This window comes from Mobula hypostoma (assembly GCF_963921235.1).
Source record: "Mobula hypostoma chromosome Y unlocalized genomic scaffold, sMobHyp1.1 SUPER_Y_unloc_3, whole genome shotgun sequence".
Lineage (NCBI taxonomy): Eukaryota > Metazoa > Chordata > Chondrichthyes > Myliobatiformes > Myliobatidae > Mobula > Mobula hypostoma.
This window is the reverse complement of record NW_026948173.1, coordinates 259,547-277,273: the sequence shown is the minus strand read 5'-3', so window position 1 is coordinate 277,273 and position 17,727 is coordinate 259,547. Positions and strand designations below refer to the sequence as shown.

The following is a 17,727-nucleotide window of genomic DNA, read 5'->3' as shown; positions in this document are numbered from 1 at the left end:
ACAGTGCCCATGGTCTGTTCTTTATCAAATTATGGTATTGCTTTGCAATGCTGTAACTATATGTTATAATTAGGCAGTTCTGTCAGTGTTAGTCTTTGGTTTGTCCTGTTTCTCTGTGATATCACTCTGGAGGAACACTATTATTTTTTAATGCATGTACGCATTTCTAAATGACAATAAGATGGCGCTGGTACCTGGCGACACTGCGCGTGCTCTCTTGAGCAAACTGCCCTCTACACTGTCCTATTCCTGAGAAACCTTTCTAAACCTTCAATCTGACACATCTAGCAAGATCAACGACACCCTGGCGAAGCTACTGACCCAGCTGGAGATCACTGCACCAGAATTACTTCTTAAACTCTGGGCCGCACCTGGACCTGACCAGCGAGGCCTGGTCCAAGGCCCACCACATTTCCGGAGACCTGCGATCTGCTATCATGCCGGAGCGCTTGAAGATACGGCCCATTCCGACCAGCACCTCTCTGGAGCAGATGACCACACAGAAGTGACATCGGAGAACTCAAGGTGCCCCAGATGCTTCCCCGGAGCGACCACCGTAAAGCCCCACAGCTGCTGGAAGTGAGGCCGCCGCCAATCTTGGAAATTGAGCCCGAGGCTCGGCTGGAGCAGAGGCCTCCGTAACCAAGACTCAGCTCACAGACTTGTTTCAGTCAGCAGCCCGGCCCTCCGGGATTAAGTGTCGGCTTCGGGGGCCAACCTAATCGACGGCCCGGGCTCCCGGCAGCTGGAAGTGGCAGCGGAGCCTCCCCCGTCACTCAGCCCGACCCGGAGCACGCGACGAAGCGACCTGCCAATCCCCGCGGGACTTGTCCACCAACCTCAAAGAGCTGATAACAACACACTGCATCGATGGAAACCTCGGAAGATGCACTACTTACCGAGGAAGTGTGGGAAAAGAGCTGGGCTGCTGGTCAGATTGAAGCTGAGGGGCTTCAGGGTCCCTATGCCCACCATCCTACTGGCTAATGTGCAAGCCAGAGAGAACAAGGTGGATGATCTTAAAGGTAGACTCACCTGCTGCAGGGAGATGCAGAACTGCTGTGTATTCTGTTTCACCAAGACCTGGCTCTCCCCTGCCACCCCCAACTGCGCCATCCAACCGTAGGGATTTTCGATCCATCGGATGGACTGCACAGTTTCTTCGGACAAGACGAGGGGAGTCTATTGATCAATAGATCTATCAATAGGCAGTCTATTACAAGTCTGCCTATTGATAACAATGCGTGGTGCTCGGACACAGTGGCACTGACAAGCTCCTGCAGCCCGAACCTGGAACACCTGTAGGTGAAGTGTCGTCCCTACTATCTGCCACAGGAATTCACCTCGGTCATACTGACAGCGGTCTACATTTCCCCCCAGGCGGACGTGGAGTGTGCTCTAAACATACTGTATGCCAACATCAGTGAACGTGACCCCAGGTATCCGAAGGCTTTGCTCATTACAGCCAGGGACTTTAACCAGGCCAACCTCAGAAAGGCGCTGCCAAAGTTATACCCCACTAAAGGCCCAAATATATTTGACCACTGCTACACAGCAGTCAAGGATGCCTACCGTTCCGTCCCACGACCTCACTTCGGAAAATCGGACCATCCCGGATTACAAACAGAAACTGAAGCAGAAGGCCACGGTGTCAAAAGTAGTGTCGCGTTGGATGGAGGAAACAGATGAGGTCCTCCGTGACTGCTTTGAATCAGTGAACGGTTAGTATTCAAGGACTCGGCAGCTAACCTCGATGAGTATGCCTCAGCTGTCACTGACTTTATTTGGCAATGCACGGAGGACTGTGTGTCTCGCAAGACGATCCCGGTATTCCCTAACTGGAAACCTTGGATGAATTATGAGGTCAAGTACCTTTTAAAGGTTAGAGCTGCGGCTTTTAGGTCGGGGATACCAGTCACTACAGGGAATCCAGGCGTGAACTCCGGAAAGCCATTAAAAGCGCCAAGAGGCAGTATCGAACCAAGTTGGAAGCCCAGGCTAACCAGAGGGACGCCAGTAGACTATGGCAGGGTCTAAAGGAGATCACCGGGCGCAAAAAGAAAAGGCTGGGAATATCAATAACTGTGGCGCTTCTCTTCCTGACGAACTTAACGTATTCTATGCAAGATTTGAACAGAAGAGGAGTATCCCACTCCCTCCGGATGAACCGGACCTGGTGGCATCGAGATTCATCGTCACCGAGGAGGACGTTAGAAGGGCCTTCCTGAAGATAAATCCAAGGAAGGCGACAGGCCCAGATGGCGTCCCAGGAGGGGTTCTCCAGGCCTGTGCAAGCGAGCTAGCTGGAATGTTTTCTGACATCTTCAACTGCTCCTTGCTTCAGTTTAAATTCCCCTTGTGTTTTAAGAAGGCAACAATAATCCCTGTGCCGAAGAAGAGCAAGGTGGCATGCCTGAATGATTATCGACCTGTGGCTCTGACATCAATTACTATGAAGTGCTTCCAGCAATTGGTTATGGCACACATCAACCACAGCCTACTGGGCAACCTCGACGCTTTGCAATTCGCCTACTGGAGCAACAGGTCAATGGCAGACGCCATCTCTGGCCCTACATTCCTCCGTAGAACACCTGGAGAATAAAGACACATACGTAAGGCTCCTTTTCATTGACTACAGCTCTGCCTTTAATACCATCATTCCAAATAAACTGATTCCTAAACTCCGGAACCTGGGCCTTAGCACTCAGATCTGCAGCTGGATCTTCAACTTCTTCACAGACAGGATGCAGGCTGTAAAAATAGGGGACAAGCTCTCCTCTACAATCACTCTGAGCACCGGTGCACCACAAGGCTGTGTACTCAGCCCCCTGCTGTACTCACTGTACACCCATGATTGTGCAGCCAAGTTTCCATCAAACTCAATATATAAGTTTGCTGATGACACAACAATAGTAGGCCGTATCTCGGGTAATGATGAGTTTGAGTACAGAGAGGAAATTAAGAACCTGATGGCATGGTGCGAAGACAATAACCTATCCCTCAATGTCAGCAAGACGAAAGAATTGGTTGTTGACTTCAGAAGGAGCAGCAGACCACGCGACTCAATATACATCGGCGGTGTGCAAGTGGAACAGTTCAAAAGCTTTCAGTTCCTCAGGGTGTTACATACTCAAGGAGATGTGTTTTTTTTGTGAGAATGATGTAATGGTCTTTTGGAGGTCACCTGATGTGATTTTCCAGCCAATGTGAGGTCATGTGATGACATGTGACCCATGACTATATAAGGGTCAACCCAGGTGACGCAGTGGGTTTTTTAGTTTGTAAATTTCCAGGTAGAACGTGCTGTACCTCCGTTTCTGTTGCGTGTTTGTTTTTGTGACGCAGTTTCATTTTTAAACAAAGTGCGTGTTCTGTTGCGAGATACCATATTATTGGACTGGAAATTTTTGCTACATGTGCTGATTTACCCAATTCCAACAGTGGAAGGGAGAGTGAAGAATTTATCAAAGTACAGGACCAAAGGATTGAGAGAAGTCGACATCGTTTGGCAGTTTAATAAAGGATTGACCTTATTGAGTCTTCGTTGGAGGAGTAGCTACCTGCATCGAGGATAACTTTTGCCAAAAAGAGCAAGGATTTCATGCAAAAAGGTGCTCTCTCTCTAAAGGTATTTAAGGTCAGTTGATTTAAACTGTTTACTTTTGGCATCGTGAATCCTGTGGACAGAACCAGCAGGAAAGTTGCATCTGTGAAGAAATCCTTGTCCAGAGAAGTCTCTCCCAATTGAACATGTAAATCTGTTGGACTTTCGAAGTTATCACTTTAAGAACTATATCTGCCTGTATCGTTTTAAGAACAATTTTTGCATTTAACGCTTTAAGAACCAGAGCCGAGTGGCAGATTGGTGAACGGTTGCATATCTGTTAACTTCCAGTTAAAGTTTTCATTTGTTTTTTTTCTTATCGTTTATCCGTATTTAATAAATGTTTGGTTGTTTTTATATAACCTGTCTCCATTGATATTCATTGTTGCCAGTTATGTAACATAAACTGTGGGGGCTCGTGGGATATGTTCCGATTTTGAGTTTAAGTGCTGGTAATTGCCATTTTGATTTGGAAGAGGGAAATAGCCGATTTTTTTTGGTTTGATTGGTGTGTGTGTTGTATTCGGTAATTTAAATTCAGAGAATGCGAGAAAACCTGAGGTATTGGAGATTGCTAGGAAGTTGGATATTAGAGATGTTTCCAATGAGTAACCTGGAAATGCAGTTACATCTTGAACAGTTAAAGTTTGAAAGATTTAAAGTGGAAACGGCCGAAAGAGAGGCTAATAAAATAAGGGAATTCGAAGAAAGACAGGTCCTTAAAAAAAAGGGAATTTGCAGAAAGAGATGCTGAAAACCAGAGGAAATTTGAGCTAGAGATGCAGATATTAAAGTCCGGGAGTCAGTCTTCTGGTTCTACAACACAGTTTATTGCTAGTCGTGAGGTTATTTTGGCTCCTCTAATTAATGAAGCTGATGTGGACACATATTTCCAACATTTCGAAACAGTTGCTCTGAGTTTAAAGTGGCTTAAAGACCAATGGCCAGTGATGTTACAAAGTGTAATTAAAGGCAAGGCACAACAAGTTTATACAGCTTTAAATGCTGAGCAAGCACTGGATTATGATATTGTTAAGCAGCAAATATTAAAGGCATATGAGATGGTTCTGGAAGCGTATAGAGAAAGATTTAGGAGTTTGTAGAAATCGGTGGAAAAAACTTATGTGGAATTTGCCTATCAGAAATCTGTGTGTTTTGAGAGATGGGTTTCCTCTAAAAATGTGAATGGGGAGTATAATAAATTGAAAGAGCAGATTTTGCAGGAGGAATTTAAAAGAAGCATTCTTGTTGAAGTGAGAACATACTTAAATGAACGGGACACTGCTACGTTGCAGGAGATTGCTAAATTGTCTGATGAGTATGTTTTAATTCACAAGAATAAATTTTCTCCAGGTAAAATTTTTAAAAGGAAAACTAGCACAGAGAGTCAAGGTAAACCAGAAATTAAATCTGAAGTTAGTGAGAAAAGAATGAAGGAAGACATGTGAAGGAAAGACATTTTGGTATTATTTGTAATTATTGTAAGACACCTGGACATGTAATAGTTAATTGCTTCCGATTGAAACGGAAAGAGAAAGAAGTGGTCCCAGATGCTTGTGTGCAGCATACTGAAAAACCTGTAAAACTACAGGATTTAGAAAATATTAATGAAGATGTGTCAGAGTCTGACCAAGTTAAGGAGGGATATGAAGCTTTTATAACAGAAGGATTTGTATCCTTGAAAGAAGGATCCAATTCAGTACCAATAAGGATACTTAGAGATACTGGAGCTTCGCAATCACTAATATTAGACAGTGTGCTAAGGTTTAGTGATGAGTCTGACACTGCTGAGGTAAATTTATATAAGAGGAGTGGGGACTGCCCTTATGTCAGTATATTTACATAGAGTAAATTTAAGGTCAGGATTAGTTACCGGGGTTGTTAAAGTAGGACTACAATCCAGTTTACCTGTGAATGATGTTTCTCTTTTGTTTTGGAATGATTTAGCAGGTGGACAAGTTTTTCCTGAAGTGCATTTGACAATAAATTCAAATTCTGAGGAACCACAGAGGGATTCTAACACAGATTCTTCCTGTGTTGTAACAAGAGCTATGGCTAAAAAGACTGATGTAAAGGATGAGGTTATAACCCATGACAGTTCAAATCAACATTCGAATTTTGAGGATGTATCAGAAACGTTCTTACCTACCTTACTTGATCAGGATTTTGATGGTAAGTCTGATCAGGAAGATTTGTCTTTATCTCGGAAGGAGGTGATAGCAGAGCCGGGTAGGGATCCTGAGATTGTTAAATTAAGAGAACAAGCTCTTCCAGATAGTGAAATTGGAAAAGAACCAGTTGGATATTATTTTGAAAAGGGGGAAGTGGAGATCGCCTACAATTCCTGCTAGTGAGGAATGGGAAGTTAATCATCAGGTTGTTGTTCCTAAAATTTCCCGAAATGAGATTTTGACTATGGCTCATAGTATTCCTTTGAGTGGTCATTTAGGGGTAAAGAAAACTATGAACAAATTTTCTAAACATTTTTATTGGCCTAGTTTAAGATAAGATGTGGTGACATTTTGTAGAATGTGTCATACACGTCAAATTGTTGGTAAACTTAATCAGGTTACTCCAGTGGCCCCACTGCAACCAATTCCTGTATTTGGTGAGCCATTCTCAAAAATCACTGTAGACTGTGTAGGTCCTTTGCCAAAAACTAAAACTGGACATCAATATTTATTAACTATTATGTGCACAGCCTCTAGGTTTCCAGAGGCAGTACCTCTTAGGAATATAACAGCCAAAACTGTGAGAAAGGTTCTTATAAAATTCTTCACTTATTTTGGGTTGCCTAAGGAAATACAAACAGATCAAGGTAGTAATTTTATGTCTGGGTTGTTTCAGCAGATAGTTTATAAACTGGAAGCAAAACAGATTATTTCCTTAGCCTATCATCCAGAATCACAAGGAGCCTTGGAGAGATTTCATTCTACACTAAAAACTATGATTAGGACATATTGTGTGGAAAATGAAAGGGATTGGGATGAAGGCATACATTTACTACTTTTTGCAGTAAGACAGGCAGTGCAGGAATCATTAGGCTTTAGTCCTTTTGAATTTGTGTTTCGACATAGAGTCCGAGGACCTTTGGCTTTGTTAAAGGAACAGTGGATTAATAAAGAAGTGCACACTAGTTTGCTAGATTATGTTTTGACATTTAAAGATCGATTGTACAAAGCTTGTAGCTTGGCCAAGGAAAATTTAAAATTAGCTCAAGAGAAGTTGAAGACGTGGTATGATAAGGAAGCTAGGATGAGGTCATTTAAGCCTGGAGATAGGTGTTGGTTCTTTTCCCAGTGCAAACAAACCCATTATAAGCAAAATTCCATGGTCCTTATGAGATTAAATCTACGGTAAATGATGTGGCTTATGTGGTAAAAACCCCGGATCAGAGGAAGACAACACAACTGTGTCATATAAATATGATAACACCGTATTATGAGAGAGAGGTTGTGATCAATAATGAGTCTAATCTTGATGAAAACTTACTGGAGGATTCATCTGAAACTCATTTTAAACCCAACATTATTTCAGCCAAGTTACCAAATTCAAAAATTCTGGAAAATATTGATGAAAAATTAGCTCATTTACTGCCAGAGCAGAGAAAGCAGATGAAACAGTTAATTTTTAAATATAGAGATTTATTTCTAGAAGTCCCTAGAAGAACCACCATGGCTATGCATGATGTAGATGTTGGAGATGTAAAACCCATAAAACAACATCCATATTGAATGAACAGGTAAAAATGTGAACTTGCTGAACAAGAGATTAAGGATATGTTAGAGAATGATATTATTAGACATTCTAATTTGAATTGGAGTTCACCGTGTGTTATGGTGCCTAAGCCAGACCATAGTATTAAGTTTTGTACAGATTACAGCAAGGTGAATGCGGTGACAAAAACTGCGGCGTATCCAATCCCTAGGGTAGATGATTGTGTGGATAAAACTGGACAAGCCAAATTCCTTACAAAAATTGATTTGTTAAAAGGTTATTGGTGTGTTCCATTGATGGATAGAGGTAGAGAGATTTCAGCATTTGTAACCCCATCTGGGTTATATGAATATAATGTTCTTCCATTTGGGATAAAGAATGTACCAGGTACTTTTCAGAGGATGATTAATGGCGTGATTCAGGAATTAAAAGATCCAGATGCCTATATTGATGATTTGGTTACAGGGAATGATACGTGGAAAGCACATGTTACGGTGGTGGAGAAATTATTTGAGAGACTTTCAAAAGCTAACTTAATTATTAACTTAGCTGAAAGTGAATTTGGTCATGCTACTGTGATAGTTAAGGAAGAAGGTTAGGGAAATTAGACTCCATTTACTACCACAGTCTAATGTTACAGGAGTGCAATATTTTGATCACTCATATTAAAGGTAAAGACAATGTGATTGCTGATTGTTTGTCTAGATGTTAAATGTACAATGAAAATTTGTTTTTTTTGGAGTGATATTTTACCATTTGTGACACTCCTGCTGTACATTAGTTTGTAAAGGGCTGGAAGATAAGATTGTATATATTGTGTATTTTGTAAATTTTATACCTTTGTATTTTTTTAGTATAAATTATTAAAATTTTGTTCTTCAAGAGTGGTGTTACATACTCAAGGAGATGTGTTTTTTTTGTGAGAATGATGTAATGGTCTTTTGGAGGTCACCTGATGTGATTTTCCAGCCAATGTGAGGTCATGTGATGACATGTGACCCATGACTATATAAGGGTCAACCCAGGTGACGCAGTGGGTTTTTTAGTTTGTAAATTTCCAGGTAGAACGTGCTGTACCTCCGTTTCTGTTGCGTGTTTGTTTTTGTGACGCAGTTTCATTTTTAAACAAAGTGCGTGTTCTGTTGCGAGATACCATATTATTGGACTGGAAGTTTTTGCTACATGTGTTGATTTACCCAATTCCAACAGTGGAAGGGAGAGTGAAGAATTTATCAAAGTACAGGACCGAAGGATTGAGAGAAGTCGACATCGTTTGTCCTGTGGACAGAACCAGCAGGAAAGTTGCGTCTGTGAAGAAATCCTTGTCCAGAGAAGTCTCTCCCAAATGAACACATAAATCTGTTGGACTTTCGAAGTTATCACTTTAAGAACTATATCTGCCTGTATCGTTTTAAGAACTGTTTTCGCATTTAACGCTTTAAGAACCAGAGCTGAGTGGCGAGTTGTTGAACGGCCGCATATCTGTTAACTTCCGGTTAAAGTTTTCGTTTGTTTGTTTTCCCTTATCATTTATCCGTGTTTAATAAATGTTTGTTTGTTTTTATATAACCTGTCTCGATTAATATTCATTGTTGCCGGTTACGTAACAGGGGTCAATATCACAAATGACATGACTTGGTCCAACCAAGCAGAGTCCACTGCCAAGAAGGCCCACCAGCGCCTTCACTTCCTGAGAAAACTAAAGAAATTTGGCCTGTCCCCTAAAACTCTCACTAATTTTTATAGATGCACCATAGAAAGCATTCTTCTAGGGTGCATCACAACCTGGTATGGAAGTTGTCCTGTCCAAGACCAGAAGAAGCTGCAGAAGATCGTGAACACGGTGCAGCATATCACACAAACCAATCTTCCATCCTTGGACTCACTTTACACCACACACTATCGGAGCAGTGCTGCCAGGATAATTAAGGACACGACCCACCCAGCCAACACATTTTTCGTCCCTCTTCCCTCCGGGAGAAGGCTCAGGAGCTTGAAGACTCGTACGGCCAGATTTAGGAACAGTTTCTTTCCAACTGTGATAAGATTGCTGAACGAATCCTGACCTGGATCTGGGCTGTACCCTCCAAATATCTAGACCTGCCTCTCGGTTTTTTTTACACTACCTTACTTCCCATTTTTCTATTTATGATTTATAATTTAAATTTTTAATATTTACTAGTGATTTGTAATCCAGGGAGCGGGAAGCGCAGAATCAAATATTGCTGTGATGATTGTACGTTCTAGTATTAATTCTTTGGCGACAATAAAGTATCAAGTATAAACGAGGACTAAGTGTTCTCATAATCTAATCTAATCTATATGGACCTAATGTAAATGATCCTTTTTTTAAAAATGTGTTTGGTTTATTACCAGACTTAAATGAATATATTTTGCTGATGGGGGGTGACTTCAACTATTGTTTAAACCTTTTGATTGATAAGAGTTCAACCAATTAGCAGCTTCCGAGTTGTTCAGCATCACTTATTAATTCCCTTTTAATTGATTATGGTTTGATCGAAATCTGGAGAAATCTACATCCTAATGATAGAGATTATTCTTTTTATTCACATGTTCATAAAAAATATTTGAAAATTGATTATTATATAGCTGATTTCTGATTTTTGTCCAAAGTCCAGAAATGTGAATATGACGCTTTTGTTGTTTTGGATCATGCACCTTTAAGCTTAACTTTTGAATTGAATAATGTTGGTAATGTAAACTTGCCTTGGCGCTTTCCAGAAAATTTATTACAAAGTTCGGACTTTGTCAAATTTATTAAGACTCAGATAAAAGATTTTTTTCTTTTTAATAATACAGGAGATGTATCAAAATTGATTACATGGGATACATTTAAAGCGTATTTGTGAGGTCAGATAATCTCTTATTTGGCTAAAATTCAGAAACAAACAAAAATAGAGTTAGATAGGATTTCAAAATAAATTAAAGACTTAGATAATACTTATGCAGTCTCTCCTAATATTGATTTATTTAAACAAAGGATTGAACTTCACTCACAATATACTTTACTATTAACTTATCCTATTGAAGGAAATTTGCTTAAGTTAAAAAGTCAATTTATGTGTTTGGAGATAAAAGTAGTAAGCTATTAGCATCCCAACTAAAGGCAGCTAGAGCTAAAAGACAAATTTTAAAAATTCGTAGGGAGATGGCAGTTCAGTTTGTAATTATGAAGGCATTAATAATATTTTTCAAGACTTTTACAGTGAACTCTATGAATCTCAGTTTCCAGCTGATCCTTCTAAAATGAATGCCTTTTTAAAAAAGATTGATTTTCCTAGAATATCTGTTGAAGATCAGCAAACTCTTGATATTCCTTTTACTGAAAAGGAAACTCAGAAAGCTATTCTTTCAATGCAATTTGGTAAAGCTCCTGGATTGGATGGTTTTTCTGTAGGATTTTATAAAAAATTTGAAGAATTGCTTATTCCTTGTATGTTGGAAATGTTAAGAGATTCTTTTTGTTAGGAGAGTTACCTCCCACATTTTACGAAGCTTCATCTCTTTAATTCTTAAGAAAGATAAAGACCCTACTGATTGTGCTTCATATAGACCTATTTCATTATTAAATGTGTATGATAAAATTCTTTCAAAAATAATGGCTAATCGACTGGAGAATATTCTAGCTAAAATTATTTCTCAGGACCAAACAGGTTTTATAAAAGGCCGTTATTCCTTTTCTAATACATGGAGACAGTTAAATGTTATATACTCATCCCTTTCTAAGACTCCCCCAATGTGTTGTTTCTCTTGATGCTGAAAAGGCATTTGATAGTTGAATGAAAATACTTATTTAACATTTTAGAGAAATTCAACATCGGTACTATTTTTAATACGTGGATTAGAATGATATATAAAAGCCCTATTGCCACTGTTATTACTAATAATTGCAGATCCCCCTTTTTTCGACTTTCGCGGGGTACGAGACAAGGATGCCCGTTAAGTCCCTTGTTATTTAATTTGGTGTTGGAACCTTTGACTATTGCACTTCGTGAAGCTAAACATATTAAAGGAATTTCCATAAATGGGACTATTCATAAGTTCTCCCTTTATGCTGATGATCTCTTAGTTGATGAATCCATTCCTAGTTTATTGAAAATATTAAATGAATTTGTAAAGTTTTCAGGATACAAATTAAACCTGCATAAAAGCGAATTATTTCCTCTAAATGTTTCTGCGTCTATTTATGATGACATTCCTTTTAAAGTTATGGACTCTTTCAAATATTTAGGTATTATCCTCACTAAAATTATGGAGACCTTTATAGCTCTAATTTAGTTCCCTTAGTGGATTTTATGAAGCAATTATTTTCTAGATGGAATCCACTTACACTTTTGTTACCCGGTCGAATTCATGCAGTTAAAATGATGATTTTACCAAAATTCTTATATGTCTTTCAAAATATTTCTATTTTTTTAACAAACAAGTTTTTTGATCAGGTTGATTCTATTATTTATCTTTTGTTTGGAATAATAAAAGATTATATCAAAGAATAATATCAAGAATTGGAAAATATCATTTACAAGAATTAAAAAAGGATGGAGGACTCACTCTGCCTAATTTAAGAATGTATTATTGGGCGGTTAATATACGATATGTGTGCTCTTGGTTATATTGGACTGATAAAAATGAACGACCACCTTGGGTTGATTTGGAATTGAAAGCTGTGAAACAATTTTTCTTAACTTTGTTATTAGGAGCCTCTTTACCTGTACAACTAGCCAAAATTTCTATTCTAAATTTATATCCTTTGATTAAGCAGTCATTACGAATCTGGTATCAGTTTTGCAAGTTTTTTAATCTTAAAAAATTTAACCTTCTTAGTTTAATTTAATCGAAACTATTTATTTAAACCTTCACTTAGTGATCCTACCTTTTCTCTTTGGAGGAATAGAGGAGTTTATTACTTTATGGATCTGTTTCAAGAAGGCCGATTGATGTCCCTTGAGTAATTAGTAACTAAATATTCTCCCCTGTACTCACACTTCTTGCAATATCTTCAGGTCAAACATTTCTGACAAGAATATTTAAGTAATTTTCCATATATACAAGACTCTGACTTGTTAGACATTATTTTAAAAATGAATCCTTTAGAGAAAGGTTTTATAGGGAAAATTTATAATTTACTATTGCAACATGATAATTATCCTTTACTTAAGATTAAGCAAGATTGGGAAAGAGAGCTTAACATGACCTTGATAACAGAGGATTGGTTGCGAATTTTGAAGTTGGTTAACTCTTCTTCGATTTGTGCCAGTCACTCTCTAATTCAATTTAAAATTGTACATCGTTATTAATAGACAAAGGAGAGACTGCCTAAAATATTTCCTAATGTTGATAGTCAGAGTGATAGATGTAAAACTGAGACAGCTACATTGATACATGTGTTTTGGTCGTGTTCTGTATTGAAATAGTTTTGGAAATCTATTTTCTCTACAATTTCTAAAGCTTTAAAAATTAATTTACAACCCAATAAATTGACAGTTTTGTTCGGTATAATCCCTCAATATATTCACGGTATTTCTATAACAGACCAATATGTAATTACATGTGTCAAATTATTGGCCAGAAGGGCTATTTTATTAAAATGGAAAGATGTCTCTGCTCCCACTTTGATACAATGGTTCTCTCAGGTGATGTTATGTCTTAGTTTGGAGAAAATCAGAAGTCGAACTTCTGATCCTTGATTTGCCTTTGAGAAAAGATGGGGCTCTTTTGCCCGCTACTGTTATTTGATTTGAGTTAATTAAGATAGTCCCCTTCTGATTCTTGGGTAAATAGATTTGGTTGGCAGATTGATGTCTTTTTTTTAATGGAAGGTTGTATGGCGTATAGCTCTGGGTTTGTGCTCCCAAAGCTTTTTTCTCGGTTTCTTTTGTTAGTATGGTTTTTTTTGTTTTAGTTAGTAGGGGTTCTTTTATCTTTCTTTCTTTTTTTCAAAAAAAATAGCTTTAACTTTTTGTTTTTTCTTCTTATTATTCATATACTGTTTTGCTTGGTTGATAGCACTGCCCCCAGCACATCCTTGGACTGTGTCAATCACTAATGCAAGCAACACATTACACTGTACTTTCAATGTACATTTGACAAATAAAGCTAATTTTTATACCAATTATATAAAGTAGAACTATATCACCAGTTTTAAACACTCGTCAATATCCCAGTGTGTGTATGTTTTAGGCCAACTATAAAGTTATCTTTTCTCCTATTTCCAGTAGAATTTGAACTCATTACCATAGAATCCATTGTTGTCTCTGTGTTACAGAAGAGAGACAGAGAAGAAGTGGAATACGTGGGACACAGTCTCCCCACAAGTATCTCTGACAGTCTCAGTCTGGACATGAGAGCACTGAAATTCAACAAACTCAAGATTGAGCACATCTACATGAAACGATGTTGCAAGTAAGCAGCATCCTTCATCAGGGATCCCTACTCTAGTGAGCATGTTCTCTTCTTGCTGTTGCCTTCAGAAAAAAAGTACAGGAGCATCAGGACTCACGCCACCAGGTTCAGCAATAGTTATTACCCCTCAAATATCAGATTCTTGAACTCAGGGGATAACTTCACTCAACTTCACTTGTCTCATCACTGAAATGTTCCCACAACCAACTAATTCACTTTCAAGGACTCTTCCTCTCATGTTCTCAATATTTATTGTTTATCTATTTATTATTGTTACTTCTTCTTTTTGTATTTGCAATTTGTTGTCTTCTGCACTCTGGTTGAACACTCTATTTGGGCAGTCTTTCAGTGATTCTGCTATAGTAATTTTTCAATAGATTTACTGAGTATGCCCACAAGAAAATAAATCTCAGGGTTGTATATGGTGATTATATATGTAGTTCAATAATAAATTTACTTTTAACTTTGCCAAGGGATTTCTGACTTCACTGTTACCATCAGATGACTCCCTTAATGAATGTAGCCATGTGAAGGGGTGAGGAGTGTGTGGTAGAACAGATTCAGCAAAAATCTGGCCTAAGTTGTGGCACTTCTGGTATCCAACTTCCAAGTCACTTGAAGACATGCTAATGGAAAGAATGGCACTTGTTTAAGCTCCTAGTAAACTTATAAACACAATCAGTGTCGTATATAATAAAACAAAAACCCTGGAATGAATTCAGACAATTTTAAAGATTAGCATTATAACATCAAAACATACAATGAACTTCATCATTTGCTTCAAAGACCAACCAAGAAGGGGAGTAGTTAACCAATCACAAACAAGAGAAAATCTACAGATGCTGGAAATCTAAACCACACACATAAACTGCTGGAGGAACTCAGCAGGCCAGGCAGCATCTATAGAAAAATGTACAGTTGACATTTCAGGCCAAGACTCTTTGGCAGGACTGGAGAAAAAAGATGAAGAATAAAGTTAAAAGGTGAGGAGAGGGAGAAACACAAGGTGATAGGTGAATCTAGGAGGGGGAGAAGTGAAGAAAACGTCTGGGAAGTTGATTGGGAAAAGAGGTACAGAGCTGGAGAAGGGGGAATCTCATAGGAGAGAACAGAAAGCCATGGAAGAAAGAAAAACAGGGAGGAGCACCAGAGGGAGGCGATGGGCAGATGAGAAGATAATGTGAGAGAGGGAAAAGGGGATGGGGAATGGTGAAGCAGAAGGTGGGGGGCATTACTGGAAGTTTGAATTATCAATGTTCATGCCATGAGGTCAAAGGCTATGTTTACAGAATATATGCTATTCCTCCAACTTGAGTGCGGCATCGTCACGACAGTGGAGGAGGCCATGGATGGACATATCAGAATGGGAATAGGAAGCAGAATTAAAGTGGGTAGCCACTGGGAGATCCCACTTGTTCTGGCGGACAGAGCATAGATACTCGCTGGAGCGGTCTCCCAATCAGCGCCAGATCTCATAGTCATACTTTATTGATCCCGAGAGAAATTGGTTTTCGTTACAGTTGCACCATAAATAATTAAATAGTAATATGTAAATTATGCCAGGAAATAAGTCCAGGACCAGCCTATTGGCTCAGGGTGTCTGACCCTCCAAGGGAGGAGTTGTAAAGTTTGATGGCCACAGGCAGGAATGACTTCCTATGATGCTCTGTGTTGCATCTCGGTGGAATGAGTCTCTGGCTGAATGTACTCCTGTGCCCACCCAGTACAATATGTAGTGGATGGGAGACATTGTCCAAGATGGCATGCAACTTGGACAGCATCCTCTTTTCAGACACCACCGTGAGAGAGTCCAGTTCTATCCCCATAACATCACTGGCCTTACGAATGAATTTGTTGATTCTGTTGGTGTCTGCTACCCTCAGCCTGCTGCCCCAGCACACACCAGCAAACATGATAGCACTGGCCACTACAGACTCATAGAACATCCTCAGCATCGTCCAGCAGATGTTAAAGGACATCAGTCTCCTCAGGAAATAGAGACGGCTCTGACCCTTCTTGTAGACAGCCTCAGTGTTCTTTGACCAGTCCAATTTATTGTCAACTCACCAGTATACAGGTCACACTAGGAGCACTAGACACAATAGATAACCCCAACAGACTCAACAGGTGAAGTGTCACCTCACTTGGAAGGATTATTTGGGGCTCTAAATGGTAGTGAGGGAGGGTGTAGTGGCAGGTGTAACACTTGTTCCGGTTGCAAGGATGGGCCCAGGAGGGAGATCAGTGGGAAGGAACGTAGTTGTGTACGGAGTGATCCCTGCGCAAAGCTGTAAGTGGGGGGTGGGAGGGAAAGATGTGCTTGGAAGTGGGATCTTGTTGGCGGAAGTTCCAGAGAATTACGTGCTGGATGCGGAGACTGGTAAGGTGATTATATCCTGAAACCCATATATTTAAACTGAAAGTATTATTATGGTGTCTTCTGCTCATGGCCTCCTGTCAAGAGACAAAATTCAGATTGGTTGACCTACCTTGATAAAATACCCTTTTGTTTTCTAAGCTTATCATGGTGTGTTACTTTACATTGCCCTTCTTCTCCTTAACCTAACCTGTCCTGGCCACCATAACCACATTGAGAAACAACATCACCTTCCAGCAAAGCACTTTACAAGCTTCTAGATTCAGCACAACCATCAATAATTTCAGAGGATGCTATTGCTAGTTCTACTGTCACCTTGTTCTGACCCCACCTTTTCAAGTTAAAAATTGTTATTCAACACACACATGCATGCAGCTAAATGAAACAACGTTCCTCTGAGGTCAAGGTGCAAAATGGTACATTTAGTCACACATAGCATATATAATTAGGATAGCACATAGTTACAAAATTAATATTAGCTCAAGTCGCTGAGTGCCACTGATAAGATTGATGGCACACGAGGTACTATTCTTGAGTCACATTTCAGCAAGAACAAGAATGAAGCAGTTCCTTGTCTTGTACTGGGTTACCTGCAGACAAAGGCAAACCAGCTTGTCTTCCAGGGAGCAAACACTGTTTAACAGTGTGATGGAAGAACTGGCCCAGCTCTTGCATGGATTCCAGCACACCTACCATACCTCTATTTCCACACTGCCTCTGGTGTCTCCTTCCCAGGTGACATTCCATTAACTACCCCTTGCATTGTTGTTTAATCTCTCAACTTCCATCTGTCCTATTTTCTGTATCATTTTTTGAAGGTGTAGCTCCTTTTATTACATCAGATATCCAAATTCATGGCTGGGTACTTATTGAAGCCTCAATCCTTGGATTGTGTTGGCTGTTGGTGCAAATTAAGCATTCCACTGTATGTTTCTACTTGCCACTGACCTTAGTTATTATTTCCTTCTTGCCAAAGGCCCTATCCACCAAAGTATCAAATAGCTCATCCTTAAAACCAAACAAGTTTTAAGGGAAAACTACAACTATTGCTCAGCTTCTGGTTTAATTACAGAAACAGTAACAGCAATTGACAGAACATTAATGGGAAGAAAAAACAATAATGGCTCCTGGGCTTCAGATGCAGAAACAGTTACCCACCTTCAACATTGTGTCTAGTGTTGTTGCATCTCCATGCTTCAGAACCGTTAAATAGACCTGAGGAAATAAGACAAGTCAGGTCACCTCCAATTGAAAGAAATGTGATAAGAACATTACAGATCACTGCTTACAGCGTGGTTTGAAACACAGCAACAATTTCACAGATGCATTTCAATTTCAAACGGAGCTTTGATCACTAGTGAGGGTGGGATCTCCTGGCACAACCTGGGAGAGTGAGGGTCAGCACATTATGGGCTGAACAGCATGTACTGTGTTGTATGCTCACCCAACTTATTCTCTTTATTTATGTACTTTTCACATCTTACTTTCCTATCAATCCTTAATTCCCTGGAAACATGAGTACAGGTGCAGGTTCCTTTATCCAAAATTCTGAAATCCAAATAGCTCCGAAAACCGAAGTTATTTTTGCCAATAGCTGATGTCACTC

The 17,727-nt window shown here is 39.4% G+C and overlaps 1 protein-coding gene across 1 annotated transcript in view; it reads right to left on the bottom strand.

The window, feature by feature from the left end:
* The window catches only part of LOC134341434 (puromycin-sensitive aminopeptidase-like), a gene marked incomplete at its 5' end in the record, with an annotated part of 301,555 nt that overhangs the window by 31,339 nt on the left and 252,489 nt on the right, over window positions 1–17,727 (bottom strand). The window contains one exon of the mRNA XM_063039287.1: window positions 17,280–17,336. Within this exon, the coding sequence (XP_062895357.1) occupies window positions 17,280–17,336 (57 nt within the window). The remainder of the gene's footprint in view (window positions 1–17,279; window positions 17,337–17,727) is intronic.